The following is a 27481-nucleotide window of genomic DNA, read 5'->3' as shown; positions in this document are numbered from 1 at the left end:
GTATCTACAAATCTAAGTTACGTATCATCAATGTTAACATCAATGTGTTATATATGCAAAAAAGATAAAGGCTATATGAGTTGCTTTTGTAAATTACAACAGGCCTAATGACTCTGAGCCACTAAACACTAAGCAATTAACTATTAACTACATCATACAATTTAATAGGTAATATACACTTTCCATCTTCCACCTTAGAGCATTCCATAAATCATATAAAAGTTCATATGATAATTGAGTTTTCTGAAATTTAAGTGGCAAAACTAGTAAGTAGCAATCCATATTGGGACTTGGATCTGTCTCAGGTTATTTCCTCAACAATATGCTAGCTGGCCAGATCCTATCACCATTTAAGGAGCCTGAGCTTGAAAATGCTCTTGAGTTAAACTCTATCAAACCCAAGAACTGGTAATTATGGTTTCAAGTTAAAGACTATGGAGGCTGGGCACAGCAGTGGAAAGAAACTTCCTTTATATACCTCTTAATACTTTTACATCTGTTACCTCAAAGAAAAATATTTAAAGGGCTCTCATTCAAATACAGTGAGGCACTGTATGATAATATTTCAGTCAACAATGGGCCACATATAGATGGTAGACCTTGAGGATTATACTGGAGCTGAACAAATCTCACTAGCTAGTGATGCTGTGGCTGTGGCAAAGCTGGCACAAGGTACCACTCGTACTTGTGGTGGTGCTGGTGTAAGCACGTCTCCACCACCAGCTGCATCACAGCACAGCACGTGCAATTAATTATAGCACATGACAGCTGGTAATGGTAATGTAACTAATGATCATGTATACTGGCTTGTGTTTTTACTATATTACACTTTTTAGAATGTATTCCTGCTTATTTAAAAAAAAAAAAAAAAGGTTACTGGAAAGCAATATGTTGTATTAAGTGACAGCAGCCTCATGTTTCTGTGTTTACCACGACTCCTGTGTCCGGAGACCAATGTAGATTGACCACGCTGTGCCATAAAGATTCACGTCAGTACTCCAAGGGTCTGTACAATGATGAAACCTGCAGTACCACATTTCCCATGATATGAAGATGAAAAGGACCAGGCAGCTGTTCTCGAGCAAAGAGAATGAAAGGGCCAACAAAGATGTAAAAGGAACACAAAGGAAAAAAATCAGGAATTCTGTCTGTTGACCTGAAGTTTTATTCAAAGGGGGACACTTAAGGTGACCCTGCAGGAGAAGCATAATTGTTCCAGATAGTATAAAAAGAAAAACAAACTTAAAATCTTAGAAGCAGTTTAAAAATGAACTGCAGTTAAGGGGATTCTAACTCATCCATTAGAAATTTGCTAAGTCTCTATAGACGAAGCACTGTACTAGGCACTTTATTTATCTGGCAGAAACACAAAACATTAAGTGAATTATCACCCAAAGTCAGGATGAGTGCTTTGCTGGAAACGAGATATGATAATGCTCATTTTCTCTTAAAGTAGAAAAAAAAAAAACTTTTAATGCAGATGGTCCAATAAAACAGAAACTTCATTAAAAATGATTTCAGTGCAGATATATGATTCTCAGTGGTGTTGTAACTATGGCAACTATACACTAAAACATGACCCAGGATCTACAAAGCATGCTTTCAGTCAGAATTGCAATCATGACACATAATGAGAATAAAAATTATGCTTTACTTGTATGTAAAAGAAAGAAATGAGAAATGAAAAAAAAAATTTTTGTATAAGATTATAAACTCTGAAATTCAGAATCCAGATGTTTCATACTAGTGAACCATGAACTGGATAAAACAAATTCTGTGTGACCAGAAGCCAGCATGCATTAGGAGGATGTGTAGAGAAGTAACAGGTGGTATATGTGCACACAGCACAGGAGACTTACAAAGTGCACCTCTGAGGTGATGGATCTTTTCGGATTAGGAAAGCCGATCTTTTGGAACTCTAACTTTTATAAGACTATTAACAACTCCACACACCCAAGAGAATACAGTTCTTCAGTGTGGTCCTGCTACAGGGCTACTCCTCACGTCAAAAAAGCTGCCTCCTTTGGCTCCACACAAAGAATAGTGCTGCACTCCAAGTTCAACTGCCTTGGGAGCCAGATGCCCACTCTTTTGAGCATATTCAAGGCTAGTTTTACTTATCAATGGAAAATAAACCTCCATTCTGGAAACAATAAGAAATTATTTCAAGGCAAAGTTGGGAGAACAAGAGGCTGAATCAATCTGGGTTATGAACACCAAATAAGGCCTATGGGTGGAAGCATTGGAAGATGGTCCCCAAGCTCCCTATAGGGCCCCAGCCCTCTATCACCCTGTTCCTTGAGTGTAAGCAAGATTTGTTATTAGAATGAGATTTCATGTGCACTGTTAGATTAACCATCAGGTGACTTTAAGCTAATCAAAATGGAAGTAATCCTGGGTGGGCCAGTGTCCTTCCTGATTCTCTTGCTGGTTTTCAAGATGCAAACAGCAATGCTGAGTGGCTCTGTGGGCAGCTTCCTCGCTGGGACAGCCTGTTGATAGTCAATGAGAAAGCAGGAACCTCAGCCTTCCAGCTACATGCAACTGAATTCTGCCAATAACCAGCAAGCATGGATGAGCTCCGACCTGGTCGACATTCTGATTTCAGCCTGGTGAGATCCTAAGGGGACCAGCTGACTAGGCTCTTGACCCACAGAAAGCACAGCATCATTTGAAGCCCCTTAGTCTGTGGTCACTTACTACAAAGCAGCAACAACAACAACAAAAAAGAATCCAAGGCCAAAATCAAAGAAATGACACCTATTCATTAACATGTCATATAAATTCACTTTGAAGGAGATTCTAGTCCAAACAATTTAAGTAATGGCAGTATTTCTGGTTGGATTCCTAGTGTCTTAAAAGGTGATCTTGAGGGACAACACTTCTTTAGATTTAGAAAAGTATATTTATTATGTTAAAAGTCAAAATTCATATTGCTTATCTGTTTTGTTTATTACACACCCGTGCTGGATAATTTGTTTTAATTTTGTTTGAAAGAAGTTATTCATCCCAAACAAGAACATTAAACATGGATTGGTAACACAAATCGAAGTAGAAAAGTTAGAAAATAAGTTAAACTTACATGGTTTTTGATTATTTAGTTTAGCTTTGACTAAAACCCAATTCTTAAAATATAATCTGCCTGCCACTCTGTTAGCTTTGCTAGGCCTCTCGCTTCATTTGGACTAGAAGTAGGCAGGCACATTATGTGAAAGACAGCAGTCTGCGAAAGTCAGTTGCCTAAAAGTTCTGCACTTATCCTCGAAGATGCCAATATTATCCATCGGGGCAAACAATCTAGAGATGTTTAGAGGTAGATGAGGCTATTTTTTTTTTTTTTACTTCCACCCGGACGTGGTATGTTTAGTTTGTAGGGGCCAGGTGGTTATTAAACACACTAGAATACATGAGACAATCTTGCACAACCAAGAATTACTTTGAACAAAACGCCAGCACTGCCCTGTTGAGAGAAACACTAATTGAGTAAAAGATAAACTGACTATATTAAAACCCTACCTTATTCTAGAATGTCTCACTAACAAGTACTTTAAAAAGAACTCAATTATTCCAATCAGTGTTCTCCATAGACCCCCAACTAATAAAGCCTCAGGAACCCTAGGAGAAGCCAGTGGCAACTTGGCCCCAAAGCAGGTGAAGCCTGGCCACCAGTGAAGGCTCTGAAGTCACCTCTCCTGCCCCACTCACTGGCCAGCACTCATTCTGCTGTTTCTCAAAGCAAATGCCAGCGTCTGACCTCTTCCCTCAGCAGTCTGGCTACTCTCATGGTGCTGTCTCTTCTTTGAGGCCTCCACTTCAGTGAGGCCTTCCCTGACTCTCCTATTTAATGCAGCCCTGCTGAGAGCCACAGCCGAAGGGGCCCCAGCAAACTTCCAGCTGCCGGCTGATGATTGGCTCACAGCGGCCCCAGCAACATCTAGCTGATTGGCTCCTCGGCCCCAGCAACATCTAGCTGATTGGCTCCTCTGCGGTGATGCTCATTGGGCTGTTTCCCTGCCCTTTCAGACCACGGAGCTGCTCATTGGGGGACTTTTTTGGCTCCGCCCACGTGACCCAGCCAATCGGCCTCAAGAGCAGGAGGATTGTGGGAGGTGGGGAGAAGCTTGTGTGGGAGAGAGAGGCTTGTGGAAAGCCGGTGGTGGCAGTTGAGGCTCTGAGGGTTTTTCCTGAGAGGCTGTTTTGTTTGGCGTGTGTGGTTCTAAAAATAAAGTTAGTTTCTTTTGACAAGTGGCTCCTGATTGTGCCCAGCCAGACTGCGGCATTCAGCCCCATGCCCTACCACGATCCTCACTACACTCCACGGTGCTTGAGGGTATGGGTGCTGGAGCTGGGGACCTGGGCTTCTGGGTACCCTGGTTAGCTCTTCTATGCTTTTTAATGATAGTGACAACTCTGGTGTTGGCTCTGAACATTTAAAGGCAACTTAAAATGACTTTGAAGTCATCTGTTAAGATTCATTTCATTTGACAGCAAAATTTGATCTTAATTCATTAGGTAGCAAAAACAGCATAAGGCTGTTTCTGGAATGTTTACCATGAAGTCCTAGTGCAGACAGCACCAGTAATGCTGCATACCACGCTAACTTCCTAAACTCCAAAGATTGAAAGACATCTGGTCCCGGGGAATTTGAATAAAGGACTGTACATCTAAATTATCTTTCTGCTTTGTTTTTATCTATAGAACTTATCACTACTTGACATAAGTAAATAAATTTGGTTTATTTTTGTGTAATTCCCACCACCAGAATCAGGCCAAGCATTGTGTTTTATTATTTTATTCCCAGCTTCTGGAAACATGTGGTACATAGTAGGAGCTCAACAGATGTATTTTGAATAAATGGTTAAATAGAATGTATAACTTAAATAATGTTTAACAACAAAATTTTTTTTTTGGTAGAAGGAAGATCTTTTAGTGGTAGTAAGTTGCCTTCTCAACCCAGGGTGAACAACTTGGTTTCAATTCATGGGTAAATGTGAAAAGCCTACTTGTTATGTATTTCCTGAATGTTGCTTGATGCCCAGGAATCAACAACTTTACTATCTTCCAGGAAAGTCACGAAGGCTGTGTAAGCACTGGGAAGAACTCCAAAATCTACTACATACACAACAGACCTTTGAGTACATCTCCAACCAACAACTGCACTTTAAAATAAATTAATCTGTGGGCTAGGGCTGGGGTTCAGTGGCAGAGCGCCTGCCTAGCATGTGGGAGGCACTAGGTTCAATCCTCAGCACCACATAAAAAATAAAGAAAAAAAACACTAAAGGTATCATGTCCATCTACAACTGAAAATACCAAAAAACAAAAGCAAACAAAAAACCAAAAAACAAACAAACAAAAAAACCTGTAATCACACTTTTTTTTTTTTTTTTTGGTGCTGGAGACCAAATCCAGAGCCTTATAGACACTAGGCAAGTGTTCTACTACTCTGCCATATGCCCAGGCCAGCAATTAAATTCACCACCATCCTCCTGAAACCAGTTCCATTTCCTGACATCTATACTGGTGTCCACGACCAACCCCAGCTGTCTGCCAGCCACACCCTCAGCTTAGGAATTGTTTGAGGCCTCACTCCTATTCCATTGCACACAATGTCTATGCAGCATTTTCTCAGTTCCCACCTCAGCCCAGCCTTCATTAGCCTCCTCGTTAACAAATTTGTACCCAGTGCCTCCTACGTGCCAGGCGCTCTGCCAGGTGCTGGAATGCGCTAACAAGACAGACTCGGGTGTGGCCTCAGTCCAGAGGGAAGCCAGATAGTTACACAAGCAGCCACCAGGCAGGGGAAGGAACCCTGAGGATGCAGAAAGTCCAGGGTGTCGTGGAATCCCCTGGGCTCAGGAAGCTGGGAGTCTCTGAGGAAGCCAGGCTCAAGGTGACGACTAGGAGACTGAAAGTTAAGCCTTCACCAGGTGAGTCTACCTGTGCATAACAGGTAGGGAAGCACTGCGACTGCTGACAGTCAACTAACACAGGTGACTGACGTGTTGCTAAATCTCTCATTCAAAGCGGTTCCAGTGGGGCAGGAAGCTCCTGTTTGATCCTCTATTCCTGGGCTGTGGGCACTACATGTGCTAAGTAACAGTGGAGCTGCCCCAATTTGCAGCCTTATTCCTTGACTGAGGAAAGGATGTGACCTCACAGTACCTCCCGATGCTCAAGGAGGGCACACAGGTGAAGCATCAGAATCATGTGCATCGGGCTGCTGTGTGTTGATGGCTCCTTTCTTTATATTCTGCAAAGCAGAAATGGCATTTTCCCCCTAAGCATGGCAAGGGCCTGATATTTTGATGGAGCTCTCCCAGGTGACTGAGGGTCTGAAAAGAACCAGGGGACTGGCTCAAGGGTGTGACAAGGGTTTCTGAAGTTACCATGATTCTTGTTGCCACTGTGTGAATTTGAAGGTTGAGGGGCCACCGTGAAGTGTTACTACCCTACCATTGTTAGGGCAGGTGCTACTTTATGAGATTATGATGAGATACTTGATTTATTCTAAGTACCATTTCCTTATAGTTAAGAGTGTGCCTTAAGTAAGGACAAGTGCCAATTTTTGAACATTGACCTCTGCCTGGAGCTAAGTGCTCTGGAGAACTGATCTCAAACCCTCAGTAAGTCCTGGTGTGCTTTCATATCCTGCTTTCATATTTAAGGAAATGAGCTTGGTGAGGCTCCATGATTCACAAATGGCAAGAGGCTAAACCATGCAGATTGTAAACCCCCTCCCCACCCCACCAACACAACCTCCTAACACAGCCTCCATCCACCAGCTCTTCTCCGGGAACACGAATATGTTCAGGCTTCCCAATGGGCCTGGATGTGTCCAGAATTTTCCCCGCCAAGATCTACTCTCCATCTAACAGGTTGACCTAGCTTTCAGGACATTAATCAGATGATATCACTCCACTTTAAGCCCTCTGTGACCTAGCTGGCATCAGCAAACCTGCACAAGGGGTATCCCAAACTCCACACTCACCAACCAGGGCTTTCCCAGCTGGTCCTTATGCCCAGGTGTTTTTGCTGTGCAGGGCTGGTTCCTTCTTGTCACTCAGCCTCAGCCTAAACATCAGCTCCTGAGGCCATCTTCTCTGACCCCTACAGATATGCTGCAACACACTGCCCACCTGGTTCTGTCCTAACCTGGAGTTTTCACATTGGTGTGTATGCTGTTTGCACCCTTCCTTGCTCTGCCTGAAGCCAAAGCCCTGGTAGAGTGGGTTCCTTGCCCTCGGCTTCAGTGCTGTAGACAGTGCCCATACAGGGAGGGCACCTGACCATCTGCTGTGGAGTGAATCTCACTGTGCGCATCTTTCATTCCTCAAATATGGTGCAGTGAGAATATACGGTGTCTTGAGCTTTGTAGGACTGTACTGGCACCCTTAGGGCAACAGGGGCCTGTCCCATTAAATTTTGATTCACAGCATCTCTTATAGAACCTGTATCCAGAGCTAGTTAGATTTCTTGAAGAAATGCAGACTGTTTTATCACCCATGTATTCTCTGCCCATTATGTCACCAGCATTCAAGAAATCCATGTTGACTATGAAGAAGTAATAAGAGGACGACTTGATCCCTCATCCAATGAGCTCATTATTGGCTGGTGGAGGCTGGAGGAGCCTGTGAGGGCAGGACTCTGTGAGGGTGAGCCTGAGACGCAGCAGCAAAGGCATCGTCATGACGAGGGAACTGGACAGTCCTTGGTGACTGTGTGTGGTAACCTGGGCTTTTATGAAAACAGAATTAGCTCTTGTGGGAAGAAGAGGGGAGAGGTGCAGAGGCGCAGCTTGGGCTGAGCTCTGCAGTGAGCAGCGCAGCGCACAGCAGAGACAGGCCTTAGTACACCTTGTGCTGAGAGCAGGGGTCTGAGGGGGGAGGGGGAGAGAGTGGAAGAGGAAGGAAGTGGCCCGAGCTCATCCTCCATTAGAAACCCACTCCCATGACAACTATCCACTCCTGCAATAATGGCATTAATCCATTCAGGAGGGTGGCCTAGTCACCTCTTAAAGGTCCTGCCTCTCAAAGCTATGACATTGGGATTAAATCTCTAACAAATGAACCTTTGGGGACACATTCACGTGACAGTTCTGCCTGGAAGAGAGGAACTTGTTGGAAGCAGCAATGTGTGGGCTGAGAAGTCAACATGGAGTGGTCGTACCAGATTATCACTAGTAACCTGGTCACTTGTCCTAAGGTTCTTTCCCTATTCTTCTTCATCAGTGAGTTTATCACATTGAACTTTCACAAGCCCAGGGTCAAGTAACCAGGCTTGGCCTCTCTTGCTCTCACAGCTTCTGTGTAGATGAGGAGTCTGAGGCTCAGAGAGGGTGAAAAATTGTTCAAGGCAAGATGCTGCTTGATGGTGACGCAGTCACCTCACCCGGTGCTGTCTCACAACACCAAAGCTCCGCTGCGCCTGCTCTCTGAGATCACAGGCAGGAGGAGGCAGAGGCGATGCCTTCCCGGGCTTGTGAAGGGCTAAAAGCACCCTAGGGACCTGGAGAAGGAGAGGCCAGCAATGTTGGCAGAGCCTCCAGGAAGAAAGGAGAGCAGAGCATGCCTTGGAAGATGGGCAGAGAAACAATGAAACTGAAGAGGCAGAGAAACAATGACGGGGACAGGAGAGGGAACTACACAGGCTCCTGTTGGGATGATTCTGGGGTCAAGGGGCGGCCTGGCTGCTCTGGAAGTTCATGCTGGAAATTACTGGATAGTAAAGGTGGAAACGGTGTGGCTAGGGCCCAAAGGCCAAACTGATCATCTGGATTTTAGAGTCTGGTACGTAGGGGATTCTGAACATAGAATAATGAGGAAAATCGGCATTTCAGAAGGGTGCTTGGTCAACTTCAAATAGTTATAATTAATTTAGTAAGAGCCAGTCAATATTAAAGCAGGTGTTCACACAGTATAAGACAGATAATTATTAAGTGATAAATCGACAGTAGATGCTTTGTGCCTTAACTGTAAGAATGCACAGGACCCTGGTTTTGGAAAACCAATTCTAAAACTATCTGAACTTTTTCTTTTATCCAGCTTCATTGAATCACTCAGGTGTTCCCTAAAAGCCTCCTGTCCTTTCCCATCTCTGTGGATTCTGTCCCTGCCTGGATTCCTAGCCAGTCCTCCTGGCCTCTTCTGAGGCCCCCTTCCAGGCCCACTTGAAATAGCTCTCACTGATGGCCTCCTCCTCAACCAGGAATGATCTCTAATGGTGCTTCCACCATGGTCCTCACATAGTCAAACAACAAGGGTACACTGTCACAACATGCCTCCTCGATCTTTGTGTCCCCAGGGCCAAGGACAAACTGCCACTGAACCAGAATACTAAAACTTTGCCTATGGATAAGGATTTTTCATATGGCTACTTTAATCTCAATTTCCATTAATGTCCTTGAAACAGGATCAATTAAACAAATGAAATTTCTGCGAAGTGCATCTACCTCTTTATTCCATGTTGAGGAGAATCAACCTCCAAACAGACATTAAGTTCAACTTTTCCAATACAGTAGAAAGAGATTCAAGATTGCTATATCAAGTCTTACAATACCTCTAAGCTTCCAGCTCGCCCTATGGATTTTGTATTTGCCAGCCTCCACAATAACATGAGCCAATTCCTTAAAATAAATCCAACAGGCTATGTATGTTTCTGTTTCTCTGGAGAATCCTGAATAATACAGAAGCCTAAGAGTAATCATCCCTACTTTTCCTAGATCCATCCTTTCCATTTTCATCTTACAACTGGACTTCCAAATAGCCTCTCTTCCCTATCCTTAGGATCATAGCATTAGGATTTCCATCTTTAGCAAACCTCAGAGACCAACAGTGAGAACTCTTACATAGAACACAGAGATATCCATTTACATCTTGAATAAACTCTATCCAATAGCAAAAAAAAAAAAAAAAAAGGCAGGGGGTGCAGAGAGAAAGAGAAGAGAAAGAAGGAGGAGGAGAGGCATAGGAAGGAGGAAAAGAAAAGGGAGAGGAAGAAGAGGATGGAGGAGAGGGAGGGGAAGAAGATGGAGGAGGAGAGGAAAGAAGAGGAGGAGGAGAAGGAGAAGAAGAAGAAGACCACTTCTAGTCACTCCTATATGTTTAATTTAATCTAACCTCTCTGAGCTCCAGTATTCCCAACCAGAAAAATAAGGATGCTCAACAAGATCAGTTTCTAACAAATATTTGGTATTTCTCTATATTGCTCATACTGCACTTTGATGAAGGTAGCTAAGTTAATAAGTAAGAGGATTTTAGCCAAAGTTCGAAGTGCAGTCTTCAAATTCAATATTAATGCAAGCAGCCTAATTTCAGTAAGAGCCTCAGTAATATAATGGGCTATGCCCCATGACCCAAACTTTTAGAAAATTCTGTCACATGAATGAAGGAAAATATCACATCATTTAAGGTACTAAACATAAAACAACAGAGTCATGGGGTGTATGACGATCTACTACTTGGAAAACTGTTTCCAATCAGCATTTTATAATTCGTAGTGGGCAGATTACTTCACCTAGTTCTATTAGTTTATCACCAAGAGTATACAGTTGGTGACGGCCACATATAGACCATATGGCAGAACCAGTATCAAAAGCCAGTTTTCTTTTAACTTGCAACTTAGAGACTTGGTTTAAAGGACAATTACAAATAGATGAGCTGACAATGAAATGTGGTTTCTTAGAATATCCAGGTCCCTCATGTTTTTGTTGGTTAACTTTATGGAAGGTTAGGTGTCATTAAGAATTTCTCGTACATTAATTTCAGAATATGTGTAATAACTTGACCAACTGTTCTTATTTGAAGTAAAATTGGGTGGCAGGGTTAACAAACCCCTTGCATTCTTCAGTACAACCAGGGCTGACATCTCTTGACCAAAGGGTAGCCACATGTACCCTATGCCTTGGCTTCCCTGGCACCTCCTATTGTTCCCTACCTAGGGAACAGATAGTGTAGGTCTTCACATCCAGGAAACCTCTCTCTTTAGAAGCAAAGTTTCTGTTTTTAAAGATCCACAGAAAAGTGTCCCAATTCCCCTGCCCACCTGTCACTATCACAGATGTGGGGGATTAAACTCACATAATCCACAGCTGCCATTGACAGAGGGCCTGTCACATTCTGGGCACTGAGCTCTAGCATCTCATTAACTTCACAGTAACCCAAAGGCAGCCATCAATTCCCCCTTTTTAAAGACTAGAAAACAGACTCAGATTAAATAAATTTGCCAAGTTCACAGAGCTACTAAATGACTGCAGCATCTTGAGTACTTATTTTTAGTACTCAATAAAATTAAGTTTTTCCATTATGCTATGATGCTTCAAATGCCTTCAGGAAGGCTTCTCTTGCATGGGACCTAAATCAACCATGCTCTCTGGGTCATTAGAAATTGTTACCAATTTCCATAAACTAGCAAACTAGTTTTGTTTCTCAGTGACGCTTTTGTTTAAAAGTTTGTTCACATGTTTACACTGCTGATAGGATTGTGAATTAGTACAACCACTACAGAAATTATTATGGAGATTCTTCAAAAGACTAGGCATGGAACCACCATATGACCCAGCTATACCATTCCTTGGTATTTATCCTTAAAAATGAAAATCATCTTACTATAGTGATACATGGATTTCTATGTTTGTAGCAGTACAATTCACAATAACCAAACTATAAAACCAGGCTAGGTGTCCAACAATAGATGAATGAATAAAGAAGAAGTGGTATATATACACAATAGTTTCATTCAGTCATAAAGAAGTGAAATTATGTCATCTGTAGAAAAATGGAAATAGAGACCATTATATTAAGTGAAATAGGCCAAATTCAGAAGGTCAAGGGTCATATATCTTTTCTTATATGTGGAAACTAGAGAGGAAAAAGGAAAAGTAAGGTGGAGGAAGGAAAATCTCATGAAAATCAAAGGAATATCAGTAGAATAGAGTTAAGGGACCAGGGAGTGGGAGAACGAGAGGGAGGGGTCAAGGCAGGGGAGTGATATTGGCCAAATATTACTGCTTCATTATGTGCATGTGTGAATATATAACAACAAATCCCACCATTATGTATAAACATAATGCACCAATAAAAAAAGAACAGAAGTAAAGATAAAGTTTATGCAAATTTTATAAGCATCTAGAATTACAAACAATCAGGCCATGATCACATACTCTACAAGGGATTAGTCATGGGCCTCCTTTAAATAAGATTCATGTGATCCAACAGGCTGAGAACTAATGATGATCAATTCATCGATCATTTTTTAGAAATCCCTTCAATATTCAGAGCAGGCATTACAAACACATTGTAAAAATTCTTCCCAGCAAGAATAGAATGGCATTTACCTTGTGACAAGGAACCAAGCAATTCTACTGAAGTCTGGAGAGGGCCTCATGTATGTCTTAATATGCGGCATGGCATTGCTACGGCCAGATGTGTCGGCTGACCACGTGCTAGTGACAGGAGACACAAATCACTGGTTAGAAATAATACAAATCATCATAATTCTAACATTAGGAAACTGCATGAAAAGTAAAATCCTATAATCTGAAAATACCAAGTATACAGTTCTGTAACTTGTGATAGTTTATTAAATTCTATTCAGATAAAAGTCTGATGTATGCTCATTTTAAAAAGAAGGTATGTAGAAAAGGAAAATTTACCATCTTCCATCTTTTTTTTTTTTTTTTTTTTTTTTGCGATGAACACACACATATACACCCATGCATGTATGTCACCTCTGCTGTGTTTCTGATGCACGTGTGCATGTTCCCTGGCTGGACCACAATCTAACGGCAGGAGTCACAGTCCCCTTGTGCACTACTAAACCAGAACTTCATAAAAGACTGTCGAATGAAAAACACAAAGTGGGCAAAACGAAGTCTGTCAAAATGTATGAAAAGCAAGGGAAACTAATTTTCCACGGGAATAAATGGCCCTTCTCATGAAGCAACGATTCTTACTATGAGTAGGAGAGGATGTTCCTTCAAGGTAACAGGTGGTCTCCAAGAATCAGGACTAGGCGGGTCCACTGCTTTCTTCACTCAAAATGAATTTAGTAATCTGATACTGAAAGGAGCTCAACACACAGAAATGTCTTCTGTAAGGACAATCTCTCCAGAAAAGTACTAAAAAAGGTTCCGAGATGACATCCTGAATCTCAGCTGAAAGCTGCTGAAATGTAAACCTGCCTTCATTTCTGACTGTCCAACGATAAATCCCCATTGAAGCAAGTGTGGAATGGACAGGTTTAGAACATGCAGGTGAGCAAGTGCTATAGCCACAGGAGGACAAGGGCATATCTTTCCCTTTCCACTCATCAACTACTGACTGAACTCCCGTGACACATCAAATACTGTTCTATATCCCAGGCAACAGTGGCACAGGGTTTTGGCCTCAGCAAGCTTGGCCACACATAATTTGATGGCACAGGAAGAATAATTACATTTTATATTTTGGAAAAGTGAACTAAAGTACTGCTTATAAAAATCATAAACTACCCAACATGATCTTTTATTTATCTTTTTCTTTGCATACCAATATTTAAAATAGAAACCTCACAGAGATAAATTTTACTCTTTGGTATTAAAAACCTATTCCAAAAAATTTTAAGACCCTATTTTAAATTATTTCTATCACTAACATATGTAGATGAAAAAATATAGCTACATTATATAAGATTCTTTTTTAAAACATAGACTGACATAAATAGCTTTCTTATTTCTAAAGAAGTAATAGCAGCACTCTGAACCAATCACTTACTGGAAGTAGGAATGTAGCCAATTCTGTTTTTCAGCTGTCTGGATGCTATAGGGAAGAGAACCTCCAGCTTTTCAAAGAGAAAAATTAAACAAATAAATGTCATGAAATATACTGTGAAGCTTCCCCATTAAGAAAATCTATATTGGGCTGGGGTTGTGGCTCAGTGTTATAGCACTTGCCTAGCATATATGAAGCACTGGGTTTGATTCTCTGCACCACATAAAAATAAATAAATGTCCATCAACAACTAATAAAAAAATAAAAAAGAAGAAAATCTATAATAAACAGTGAGAAGGTATATAAAAAACAACTGCTTCCATTATTTCATATTATGGAATAATTCTGTGAAAGAAAATGTCTATACTTGCCTTAGGTACACTGTCTTATGGGGTTTCCTTTCTTAGTAATAAAAAACATTTAAACAGTAAATGTTTACAATCTGAAAAGAAAAAGGCATTAATCACTCAGTGGTGTCAAGTGAATAACAGATCTGAAGTGTTAGAAAAGACATGGAAAGAATCCTGACTCATGCCACTGTCTTTATCAGGTCAGACATCAGTTGCTTCTGCCCAAGACCAGGACACTTGAAGAGGTAGCCTCTGATGACAACATATGTGCCTGTTTACTCTGCCTTTATGCATGGCTATTTTCAAACAGGCTTTGTACTAACTGAACAGATTCTTAAAGAATAGAAGAACTGGAAAATAAATTAAAACATTCAATAACTAGTTTGGGTTAAAAAAAGGGATCCCAAAAGTCTTATTCTTGAAAAGAGAATAAAGACACAATTGCAAGTGGAAACACAATTAGAAACCAATTTTTGTTCATCTTTGAAAGGAAGAAAACTTAGGTTCATCAGTGATTTTCTGAATGCATGTTGGACTTCTCAAAAATAAGCTACTTCCAGAGGGTTTTTTAAAAAAATAAATTTTTAGTTGTCAATGGACTTCATTTTATTTTTTTATATGTGGTGCTGAGAATCGAGCCCAGTAACTCACACATGCTAGGCAAGCATTCTACCATTGAGCCACAACCCCAGCTCCAGAGAGGGTTTTAAACAACTATGACATCCCATAAGATTTGTCCAGGCTCCTACTGCAAATAACTAAAATCATATTCTGTTTTAGAACAACTTATAAAATATTATAAAATTGAAAATACCATGCTCTTCCCCGTTAAAAGTGACTATGAATAGATCTAGCCTATTAGAGGCACAGAAAGATGACAAAAGAAAAACTACCACCATGTCCCAGAGTCACAGTAAAATAATTTTAGTTTTGCCATTAAAAAGCAAAGAACAGGCTAATACATGCTGAACTTTTAATAGAGATTTTTCTGGCAAAGCTACATCTAGTTTGATAAGCAATAAGTGGACTGAATTAGTCTTAATTCTATGCATTCAGCTTTTAGCCATTAGTGAATGCCAGCCAGACTCTGCTTTTACCAGAGGCTTGTTCTCTCTGGGTTTTAGTTAATATCTCTCGATTGCACTGTTAGGATGCTGTGAATTCCACGTAAAAGTTTAGCACCCAGTATTAGTTTAAGGGAAACAAGACAGCAGGTTGGTATACGTTCACAAGATAATACAAGGTATTTGCAGAGAAAGTCCTTGAAAGAACAGACATATAGAACCAAGTTACACCTAAGGTAATATTAAGACAGGGCAGAGAGGTTGTGGAGAGAGGACGTAAAGGAATGTGAGATATGCTCTAGAGGAAGCTGAGTCTTATCTGGACCACCCAACTGCTGGTCACCTTATTGGTAAAAATGAGGAGAAAAGCAAGTGCACACAGTGAGCATTAAATAATTCCTCCATTGCTCAGTTTGGCAGTACCATCTTTGGAACACTGCAGAGCTGGAACATAGCAGAGCTCAACATTACCTATCTTCATGATCCTTCTCCAGTTAAGAGAAAACCATCTCCATGTTTCTAACCAATAGTTGCTAGCAAATTTCTAACTAATTCTGGTAAAAATTCTTATTGATGGAATATACAGAAAACCCACAACAAAGAATTACCCCAAGAACTTCCCCAAGAATTACCAGGGTATCCTTCTAAGCTGGTCCGAACATTTTCCACAGAAGGATAGATCTAAACACAAGCAAAAAAGAGAAAAACAATAAAACTTGGCATGTACCATGCTGATAAAAAGGAATGATGACCAGTTCTAAAGAAAATGAAAATCTTAATTAAAAATACTTAGTTCAAAAATTTAGAAAATACTGCTTTAAACTTGAAAAAAGGTTTCACCTTACTGAAAAAACAAAACAAAACCTGCACTAGTAACTAACATACAGGAAGCATAAATATTTGATGAAAAACATTAAACTCTGATTTGAATATTTTTTCTTCTGAAATGCCAAATTATTGTTGACTTGAATGTAAAACTAATCATTAATTTGCAGGTCTCTGAATAATTCACAGACCCTATAATTCTGCTAGTAATATCATACCAAATATTTTTTCCTTTTTGTGATAACCTGAAAGAATGGAAAAATTGCAGGCTAGACTGCGACTGAAACGGGCTCCTGAACAAACCAGCAAATGCCCAGCACTGGCAGATACTGGGGCCACTCGATTACCAGTAATAATGCAAATGTACTGCTCTTTCTACCCCAAAATCCCAGAATAAAAAGCATCTCTGTATTAAGAGGAGGACTGACTTTTTCTCCTAGACTGGAGAAGAGAAACAATTTAACTCAAGGAGGAGGAGAACTCACCAAATGAAGAGGAATGGTGCTTTTTCCTGGAATTTTACTGTCCTGCCCGGGGCCCAGCAAGCTCTCTTTAAACTCAGAACACAGCCATTTGGATTCATCAGCCCCCAGTGAGCCAATGCTGGAAAACTGACCCACTATAGGCCAGCACTCGGCTTTTGGGATTGACGAGGTGTGTTCTCTCAGAAGCTATGACAGAATAAAATGAATGCGAGTCACTCAAATAACATTAACAGAAATGCCCTACACTAAAAACATGGATTTCTGCCCTTGGAATGCCTAATTACCGGGGTCATGAAGTTTCCCTTTCCAAAATTCTTTGATTTTGATAAAAGTAAACCAGGTTTAAAGAATTTTAAAAAGACCCATTTTAGTAGAAATGTCAAGATACACCACGAACCTACACATGAAATTAGATTTTTGCCTTGAAATCCTAATTGTCTAACACACCCAAACAAGACACACAAGACAATTACACATTTTGGCTTCTTTCACATGAAAGGAGCTTAACATTCCCATTTAATACTCAGGCTCCAGGTACCTGTGATGATATAAAAATGAAAAAGAATATATTTACATATAGATAATACCACCTTCGGCACCACAGAGTGATCTGAGTTTTCTGCTTTGATACTAATGCAAAGTAGTAGAAATAATTCGGAAAATATTTGGAAATTTCATCCACTCAACATGTACCAAGTGTCTACCTGGAGCCTGGAGAATGCAAGGAAAAAAAGCCACAGTTGTTGCCCGAGTAGAGCTCAATCTGACCGAAGTTTTGTTTAATTTTATATGTGTTATTTTCCTTAATATAGCTTGGACACCAATATTTACAAACAACACAAAGACCCAAGTTTTCAACTTCCACCTTGTGGCAACATGAAATAGGAAACAGAACTGCACCAACTATAAGACCCAGTTTCTACTTAGGGCTCCCCCCAATGACCTGAACAAGCCTGTGCTCTGACACACACACTTCAGCAAACAAGCACCAGTCACCTGCCTGCCTTCCCTGGAGAGAGCTGTGATGCACCATGAGCTACCTTGTGGGAAAAGTGGTCTGAAAATTCAGATGCTATTCAACTTTCTGTGACTGTGGTCACACATGATAAATGCTCTCACCTAGCCTGTCTAAACCATTAACGCACACCTACACGTCCTTAAAGGGTACCTACATGTGGCCTGGCCCTGTTTCACACTCACTATGCCATTAATCCTTGCCTAATTCCAAGAGGGAAGTGCCATTGCTATGGCCATTATATAGGTGACAAGACAGGCAGGTTGAAGAACAAGTCAAGGTCACCTGGTTTGTATGTAATAGGTTAGGATTTGAACCCAGGTGGGGGTTTCTCCCCCCTACAGGTGTGCCCAGAGCCAGTGGACTCAACTATCTGCCTAGGTCAAGCCATAAAGATGCTGACTTTCAGATCTTGCTTACTTTAAGCTCTAGTCTCATTTCAGGAAAAATAAACTAAAAATACTGTATAAGATTAACTAGAATCAACAAATGGGACTTACTCAAACTAAAAAGTTTTTTCTCAGCAAAAGAAACAATAAGAGAGGTAAATAGGGAGCCTACATCCTGGGAACAAATCTTTACTCCTCACACTTCAGATAGAGCCCTAATATCCAGAGTATACAAAGAACTCAAAAAATTAGACAATAAGATAACAAACAACCCAATCAACAAATGGGCCAAGGACCTGAACAGACACTTCTCAGAGGAGGACATACAATCAATCAACAAGTACATGAAAAAATGCTCACCATCTCTAGCAGTCAGAGAAATGCAAATCAAAACCACCCTAAGATACCATCTCACTCCAGTAAGATTGGCAGCCATTATGAAGTCAAACAACAACAAGTGCTGGCGAGGATGTGGGGAAAAGGGTACACTTGTACATTGCTGGTGGGACTGCAAATTGGTGCAGCCAATTTGGAAAGCAGTATGGAGATTTCTTGGAAAGCTGGGAATGGAGCCACCATTTGACCCAGCTATTCCCCTTCTCGGTCTATTCCCTAAAGACCTAAAAAGAGCATGCTACAGGGACACTGCTACATCGATGTTCATAGCAGCACAATTCACAATAGCAAGACTGTGGAACCAACCTAGATGCCCTTCAATAGACGAATGGATAAAAAAAATGTGGCATTTATACACAATGGAGTATTACTCTGCATTAAAAAATGACAAAATCATAGAATTTGCAGGGAAATGGATGGCATTAGAGCAGATTATGCTAAGTGAAGCTAGCCAATCCCTAAAAAACAAATGCCAAATGTCTTCTTTGATATAAGGAGAGTAACTAAGATCAGAGTAGGGACGAAGAGCAGGAGAAGAAGATTAACATTTAACAGGGATGAGAGGTGGGGAGGGGGGAGGGTGGAGGATGGGAAAGGCAGCGGAGCACAACAGACACTAGTATGGCAATTTGTAAATCAATGGATGTGTAACTGATGTGATTCTGCAATCTGTGTATGGGGTGAAGGTGGGAGTTCATAACCCACTTGAATCAAAGTGTCGAATATGATATGTCAAGAAATTTGTAATGTTTTGAACAACCCACAATATAAAATTAAAAAAAAAATAAAAATCAAAAAAAAAAAAAGATTAACTTTAGGCTATGCATATAAGGTATATATGAAACAAATGAACTTTGTGTTTAGACTTGGGTCCTATCCCCCAAATATCTCATGCAAATATTCCAAAATCTAAAAATAATCTCAAAGCCCAAACCCTTCTGGTGCCAAGTATTTGGATAAGGGATTTTAGGGCTAGGTATAATTTATAGAATAAGAGATGAGGCTTTTAAGAAAGCCACTTTAGGGAACTGATTAAGGTTATTAAAGAAAGCTAAAAAAAAAAAAAAAATGAATCTTCAACTTGCTTGTTGTTTCATCCTGTTAAAGACTTTTCTTTGTTCCTATTCACACCAGCAGCAAATGACATTTTTTATTCATAGTCTCCTTAAGGGCACAGATTTGGTAAATGAAATACATTATAGCTAAGTTATAGCCCTTCCTCAACATTGCTATTTTTGTTAAACCTGCATGTTAAAAATCCTTGATATGCTGAACAATCAAAAGTTATAATAGTTGTATAAATGGGAAGCCTCTGTCTTTCCTGTAAGATGTGTAAAAACTAAGAAAAAGTCCATATGCTGGTGCCATTTAGAACAACTGACATCTATAAAAGAGGCATAAAGATTAAATTAAAGGTAATTACTGAAAACTAAAATTAGACAATGTATTGAGTGCCTGCTACTCTCCCAAAATTGTTCTGGAAATATTGTGAAGCTGCCATCAAAATACACCATTTATATATGAAAGAAAATACATTGAAGTTTTAAAAACAGTAAAAGTTCTATTACCTTCCTAAGCCTAAAATGTCCCCAGTTATCCTTCTGACTTCCTTGAAAGCGTCCGGGGGTTGAACCAATAAGGTAAACACTTAAAAAAAAAAAAAAAATGCAAGTTACAGAACAGAGATATACCTTGCTACCTAGAGATCACAGAACCATGAAAACGACTGCAATTATGCAATGTTCTAGAAGCCAACCCATTTTCTTGTGCTGCCTCTTAACAGTAGTAACTGATGCTTAAAACTTATTTTGAAACAAACCAGATAATGTTGGTACTTACCATGTACAGAGCACTGGGCAAAAAACTGACTAATTTGAAGTGCGCCCAGGAGAAAGCTTGACAAACTGCACTGCCTCGCCAATGTCTCAGAGCCCCGGGGTGCAGGGTGAGGGAGCCTGCCCTCTTCCTGCATCACATCACGCAGCACAGCCTGACACCACTCCACCCCTTTCTGAGGCCCCTGAGCTCCAGATTTGAGTGACTTGCAAGGCATGAACATAGTAGAAGCACCCCAAATAGGTAAGAGGACCCTTACTTTGTTTCAGAGAGATCGTGCTCCTGGATGGTGTTAATCCACTCTTGAAGAGGAGGGGCATTGTAAGCCTTCAAGTAACTGATGAGATCAGCTTTAAAATGCGTTATTGATTCTCCAGATCTGTGGGTTTGCTGGCCAATTCGTGGGTATAGGGGGCTCAACCATATTCTGAAATGGAAAAATAAACAAACAAACAAATAGATAAAACAAGCCTTACCAGTCAGGAGCACAAGTGATCACAGTGATAACTCTATACTGGTTTCACAATTCACCCTAAGGAAGAGGTGAATTCTCACGCTATCTTCACATAGCAAGTGGAATGACTCTTAGAGAATATGAAACAAATCTGATCACACCACTCCATGGCTTACCATCATAGCCAGATGTGAATGCCCTGGCATGAACTTAATTAAGACCCACTAAGACCTGGCCTCTATGCACTTCTCCCAGCCCACATTCTTCTGACTCCCTCTTATGCCCTGACCATGCCTTCCAATTTCCCTTCTGACTGGGGTATACCTCTGTGTTGCTTTCTAAGACTTGATGACAATAGTTCAGAGTTCTACTCCTAATGGTTACAGAAAGTCACCATCTGTGGTAATCCCAGCAAGAAGTCCATATCATGGACACATCAACATAGCCCTTTAGCCAAATGGGAAATAAGAATCAAAAGTTGTCTATACAAAAATGTATGTGCAAATCTATTTTCAATAAACACTCATTTTTGTAATGAATATGCCACTTTCATAATGGATAATGGAACCATGTGAAGCAGTTTGAGATCTATCCTTATAGCCCATATTTTCTGGTGTTTAGAATGAGTATATACCACATCTACTATTATATTAACCTCAAATTTACAAATACTTAATTCAGTGATGAAATATTAAAGATACCTTCTGTTTCATCAATTCTTTTTCTGAAAAGGGAAACAATGTGCCTGCAAAAATTCTATATCACACCCGCAAATCTACACCCAGTCTTTCTATAAGCCTTTCCACGTGTGGTAAATGACAAAAGTATGGCTTCAGACCTCTTGTGTTTGAGGACTGGATTAAGCGCTTGTCTCCCAGGGCGATTGCAAAGTTGGCCACAAGGCGATGAATGAATGAATGGCACTGATGTACAGAAGCACTCAGAGCATCAGCTGCTACTGCCTTTCCTCCTTCAGTGGCTACTTCCCTACAGTTCTACCCACCAAGCCAAAAGGGAAATTGCCCAATTCCTTTTTCACCCTGCTGCCTTAAAGGAGGCTGGTGAGCTTCAGGCCTTTGCCTCCTGGTGTGTAAAGTGACCGGCTGGGGTAGATGGATGTGTACATTTCCTTGAGAGAGCACCTTGGAGCCCATGGGTGAGAGGCTCACTCACAGGAGTGCTCCAGATGAGGACCACAGCAGGAAATGACCTTCTAAAGTAGGATGCTGAGAGATGAGACATTCTTCACACTTTACAAAATGAGAACAGAAAAAGTGGACCAGTGGCAGCTGAGGAAGATGGATGAATACCTGCACAGCAGAAGACCTGCCAGATTGCAGCAGACCAATCACAAAGATCTTATGCACAAAAAAATTGCTTTCAAAAGTTTCTTAAAAACCACCACAACCCCACAACAAGAAACTGCAAAGTTGAGAGAGCCTAACACAGTCTAAGAATGAGATAGCAGTGCCCACACCATGGTGGCTGGTGGCTGGTGGGGGCAAGCTGGAATTTCATGTTCTTAGTACGTGGACTTCTGAACCATGTGAAGCTACTACCTAGTCCACACATTTTTTTAAAAAATTAAGAAAATGTCTTTAATAAAGGGGGAAAAAAGGGCACAACCACCCTTACCCTTAATCTTTCCCTCATCGCAACTACCTAAGGAAATACCATGGCCCATAAGCTCCAGCTCAGGATTCTAGAATGAGCTGAGGCCCTGGCGGGCTTCATGGAGCTGCCTAAGGCTGGGAGCCAACTTGAAAACCCCTTTAGTTTCATTAATCACAGTTTCCCTAAGAATTAGCTATACTAAATCTCGTTTCCTTTCCTGATGGGACTACATATGAGCCCTCAAACTCTATCTGGCAGCTTAGAAGTGTTCAGGACAGCAAAGGCAGAGCTGCCTGTAAATGCGGTGGATCAAGGAATCCTGTGATACTGGACCCTGCACAATGCTGTCCTCTCAGAGGCCGGTTTTAAGAGGGTCACTGGAAAACTAGAATTATCCTGCACGGCACACTTGGGTTGAAACAGGCCTAATGGGTGGAAGCTGGAAGGTTCTCTATCCCAGCATAGAAGTGCTTGGGAAAGCTCAGGCAGAGGTGGGAAGATCTGAACTAGGAGTTCCAGCTGAGGCTGTGTAATGATACAGGGCAGGGGAGGATGACGGCGCGAGACAGATGCCTGGGTGTCTTCCAACAGAGCAGGCTGTTAACCAGCTCCTCTGAGGGAAGGCAGAGATGTGCACAACAGCTGAAATCAAAGAGGGAACCTCAAGCTATTCACAGTGAAGAGCTTACCAGGGCAGAGAGAAGAGCCAAAGTTGCTTTGCGCAACTACCTAAAATCCCTCTTAAAAGCAAACCCCTTTTTAAAAAAGTGATCAAAAACCAAATCTACATGTACTCTAAGAACAATGGCTGAGTAATACAAAATTCATGAAAATTTTCACAGTTTTTTTTTTTTTTGCAAATTCACATCCATACTAAAGGCTCTAAAAAGACAATTGTTTGTTTCATGGGACAATAAAGTGATTCAGGTGTGGGGAAACTTTTAGCATGCTATTAACATATTCCTGCCCCACCCCAAGTTTTCCTTTATATCTTTTTTGGCCAGTGACCAGCAAGAGTCCAGATGGGTACCAGGATGAGCAGAAACCAAGAAAGCTACCTGGTAAGTCTTACAGGGCAATACTGGGCCCAGGCCTTCAGCTCTGCAGCTCCTTCCCAGCCCCAGATGCATTGCAGATGCTGTAGAGCATGTATATGATCTGACTTCTGTAAAAACTGGGAGAAAATCTGTTGTGTATAAATATACAAATATATATTTAGAGAAAGTTTTGGTGATTATGCACAGAGAGTGAGTCGAAGGGTGGGTAGTGAAGAATACTGTAGGGACTGGGGCTGTTGCTCATTGGTGGAGCATTTGCTAGCATGCAAGAGGCCATGGATTTGATCCCCAGCACTGCAAAAAACAAAACTCTTGCAACTTTTTCTGCATATTTGTGCAATTAAAAGAGCTGAAAAAGAGAATGAAGTGAATATTCTAGCTTTTGATTTTTCTCAGCACAAATAGCCAGGGAGTGAACAGGCCCCTACAAACCCTTGGGTTTTCTGGTGCCAGTCTTCATGGATGAGGTTGGAGGTGTGTATGACAACCCGGAGGCCTTCTTCGTACAGCAGTAGCATCATCTTCCTTCAAAGACAGAAGGAATCAAAAGGCAAAGCATTAGCAAAACTTTAAAAATATGTAATACCTTCTAACGCAAATGTAGTCAATAGCTAGAGGAATTCTCAAACTCATATTACCCAAACTTATAATATTATAACACTTATAGTATTCTCTTCTACACATTACCATTATGAAAATCTGCTCAAATGACAGAAAGTCATCTTCCAAAAATGCTTCAATGTTCATGGTAAATGGACTTCCCCTACTGTCTACAAAGCCAGTCCTGGCCCTTCACCCACCCCTAGTCCCTCATCATCTGTTCAAAATTACATTATTATTATGGACAACAGGAAACTTCTTGCCCAGTGTTTTTCAAAGAATGGACATAAATTTTGCTGTGGCGTGGCGAGCATGCTTTAAACAACTAAAGTAGAATAACTCATAACATACTGCATATATTTAAATAAAGTATTGGTTTAAGAAACTTTTGGTTTAACACATAGGCCTGGCTGTGTGCAGTACACCAAAATGTAAACCCTATTCAATGAGTTGCAATTTTTAAAAATTTGCAAGAAGCTTCATCCCCATTAGACTGATATTTTTTTTTTTTTTTTTTTTTATCCAACAGGTGCCAAACTTGTCACCTTATGCATATGGACTTCAGGTAAATCTTCCTTTTCCTCTGTTAACTCACATCAGATCTAGTTGGGTTCTCTTTTTTTCCAGAGGGACTTTCTAGGTCATCAAACATTTCTCTTATGTACTTCCAGTGAGAGAGGAAAGAGGATCTAAACAAGAGCTTTCCATTTGAAACCTGAAGACTTGAGCTACAACCTTTCTCGTTAAGAAGCCCGAGGAAACCATTCAGTGTTCCTGAGCCTGTCTCTCATGTGTAACCTGAAGGACCCTCCCTACCTCCTCGGGACAAACTGCACTCTGCTCAGTGTCAAACACTCTGGTGTATTCATCCCCATGGCTCCTTCAGGGTCCTGCTTCATTCTATAATTCAATATTGGGTGATTTTCATCTTTCCATCATTTTCTAATTATTTTTGTAATTTAAGTTTTTTCTCTCTTTTCGCTAGTGTCACTTCTCAAGGCTGCACCTCTGTCTTGACTTAATTTCTCATTTCCACCGAGGCTCAAATATGAACTCTGTTCCTATATTTGGCAAAAAAACCCCACAAACAACAACAACAACAACAAAAAAAACCCTGAACCACCAGTTCTCGCCAATAAACAGCCACATGGATACTATTGGCAGGATGAGGTCAGCATCAAAAGATAAGAGAGGACAGAACAGGAGAAAAGAGAATGTGATCTTCAGCTCCTGCCAAGATGAGAAATTAACCCAACCCAGCAAATAGTGAATTAATGCAGAGCAGGAGAAATGACAGCTGCTGAGACATCTTCTTTCCAGTTATGAAATGTGCTCCCTGAAATCTGGGCAAATTTACATGCACAGTTTGCTACATTAGCAGCTGACTGTAATTAAGGATAAGCCAGTTATGGAACCATGATGTAGATTTTACAAATATTTCCATTAATCAAGGCATCAATTATCAGAAAAATCATGCACTAATGTCAGGGAATTCTATCAAAATAGGATTATGAATTAATTTCAGGGGAACCATACCAATCTTTTCATAGATAAAAGGACATGTGCCACTAAGGTCCCAGTTAAAGAGAGGTAGGAAAGGGTGAAGAACACAGTCATCCTTGAAGAGGTGGACTAGCCATACTGTCTCTCAGCAATGAGAATGGCAAAAGGGAGACTTCCCAAATGTGAGGCCAGTCCCTCCAGGGGAAGAAACGAATGCTCATCAGGCACTGTTCCAGACACTCCAGCCGGGTCAGCACACGAGGCAGGGCAGGGGAACTACTCTTATTTTAGTACTGCAGAATCTGTAGTTGGGAGGGGTAACGGAGATCATCTAAGTCACAAAGTGAGACAGTGGGAGAGCTCGTTGGGATCACAAGCTAGTGACCCCTTCAGTGTGCTCAACTTTAACAGGGTATATGACAGTGGGAGAGAGCCTGGCCACGGGTCAGTGGGAAAGGACATGTTCCACCCATCCTGTGACTGAGACTGGCTCCTGCTTAGAAGGTGCATTTGCCATTCAGCAGCCTTGGCTTTCTCTCCCCCTCCCCACATCTGATCTTAGGGCCAGGGTAACTGTGGTCCCAGCTCTGGGGGGAGCCAAAGAGCTTTACCATTTTAAAATGTTGAGAGAGGCCACAGGATCACATAGCAGCCTGCAGGCACAGGATGGAGCAGGTTTAATGCCTCAGGAGACTGAGCTTTGGGGAGATGGGCTACATCTTGATTACTTCTGAGTGCTCTGCACCTGCACCTGGGCAATGCAGGCCTGCTCAGGTGTGCACCATCTCAGAGACTGCCTTCCATCCTCACTGTCGCTGGCCCCTCCTGTCAGGGAGGTGAGGTAGCTTACACCTTATCCCCAAGAGAGAAAGGATTTTCTCTTTTTCTGACTCGCATGTGTGTTCTGCTTCGCTTACCAAAGATGAAAAGCTGTAAGGACAAAAACTATCCTCCAGGTCTGTGACCCAAGAACATAATGGGATTTAGCACACCATTCTTAAAACAAAAAGCAGCTAAGAGTGATTTCAAGACATGAACTCAGTCTTCTAAGATACTGGATTTCAACAAAACGCAAATTGCAGATCCTACCTAGTTGGGAAGGTTCTATTATAGTTACTTCCTTAAGCATTTTAAATCCTGATTTAAGAACTCTCGGGGCTGGGGTGTAGTTCAGTGGTAGAGTGCTGGCCTAGCATGGCCAAGGTTCAATCCTTGACACAGCCAAAAAACAAAAACCAAACACTTTCTTCAGATTTAATGTGGCAAATTGTGTATGGGAATGGGAGTGAGTGAGTGAGTGAGTGAGTGAGAGAGAGAGAGAGAGAGAGAGAGAGTACGTGTGTGTGTGTGTGTGTGTGTTGAATGGACCAAGGGAAACCATGATGTCAACTGCAATAGTGAGCAAACAAGAACAAATTAAAAACTGAAGTTAAAATAAATAATGTATTCTATTCCTGTTTGCATCACTGGCACAAGAAAATCAGCTCACCTATTCTGGGTCTAAGTTTCCTGATCTATAAAATCAAAAGGTCCAAATATTGCCGAAGAGCATTAAATAAAGCAGCTCTCCTTCTCCCCACACCACCATGTGTGTGCAGTTCAGCGTGGCTGTGCCAGATTCTGGCAGCCTACCTGCCTGATCCCTCCTGGGAGTGACCCTGTATCTGACAACAGCAGTGCAGGGGTTGACTATTCACTCCTAACGCTCATCCCACAGCACAGGCCACACTGCCGGCACAGAAACCTAGTGCTGGTGGTCTAGCAAATCATGGCCAGAATCCATGAGTGACAGGCTAACCCCATGTATTCTGGAATCAGTTAAGTACTTATGCTGAGGTTTCAGCTCAAGGTGGGGGACAACCCATTACTGCCTCTCCTTGATGGTATTTTGTATCCTCTGCTGAAATTAGTGTCCTATAAACTCAGGGATATTAAAAGAATATTTTACAAGGTGAGTTCACTCTCAGTCCTCAAGCCTGTCCTCTGAACGGTGCGTGGGTGGGGCTGCAACACCCCAGGGCATCTGAATCTGAAACCAGATCCCCAGGCCAACACCTGGCTTCTCTTCCACTGCAGTCCCTTCTCAAGACAGACTGGCAAAAATAAAAGCTGTCAGCACACAAGGAGAAGATGACCATCATGCC

At 41.3% G+C, this 27481-nt stretch overlaps 1 protein-coding gene across 6 annotated transcripts in view; it reads right to left on the bottom strand.

Annotated features, from left to right (window-relative positions):
• Tdp1 (tyrosyl-DNA phosphodiesterase 1) overlaps positions 1-27481 on the bottom strand; it is a 79209-nt gene that overhangs the window by 35270 nt on the left and 16458 nt on the right. For 5 of the 6 annotated variants that reach the window (XM_015494696.2, XM_048799170.1, XM_048799169.1 and 2 more), the window contains 7 exons: positions 23667-23759; positions 20368-20535; positions 19841-19919; positions 16473-16658; positions 15795-15843; positions 13752-13818; positions 12335-12442 (listed from right to left, as the gene is read on the bottom strand). In XM_015494696.2, coding sequence (XP_015350182.1) covers positions 12335-12442; positions 13752-13818; positions 15795-15843; positions 16473-16658; positions 19841-19919; positions 20368-20535; positions 23667-23759 — 750 coding nt within the window. The remainder of the gene's footprint in view (positions 1-12334; positions 12443-13751; positions 13819-15794; positions 15844-16472; positions 16659-19840; positions 19920-20367; positions 20536-23666; positions 23760-27481) is intronic. The other variant, XM_048799172.1, reaches the window with a different exon arrangement.

Source organism: Marmota marmota, unplaced genomic scaffold (assembly GCF_001458135.2).
Source record: "Marmota marmota marmota unplaced genomic scaffold, marMar, whole genome shotgun sequence".
In the NCBI taxonomy this organism is placed as follows: domain Eukaryota; kingdom Metazoa; phylum Chordata; class Mammalia; order Rodentia; family Sciuridae; genus Marmota; species Marmota marmota.
This window is presented reverse-complemented; position numbering and strand designations above follow the sequence as displayed.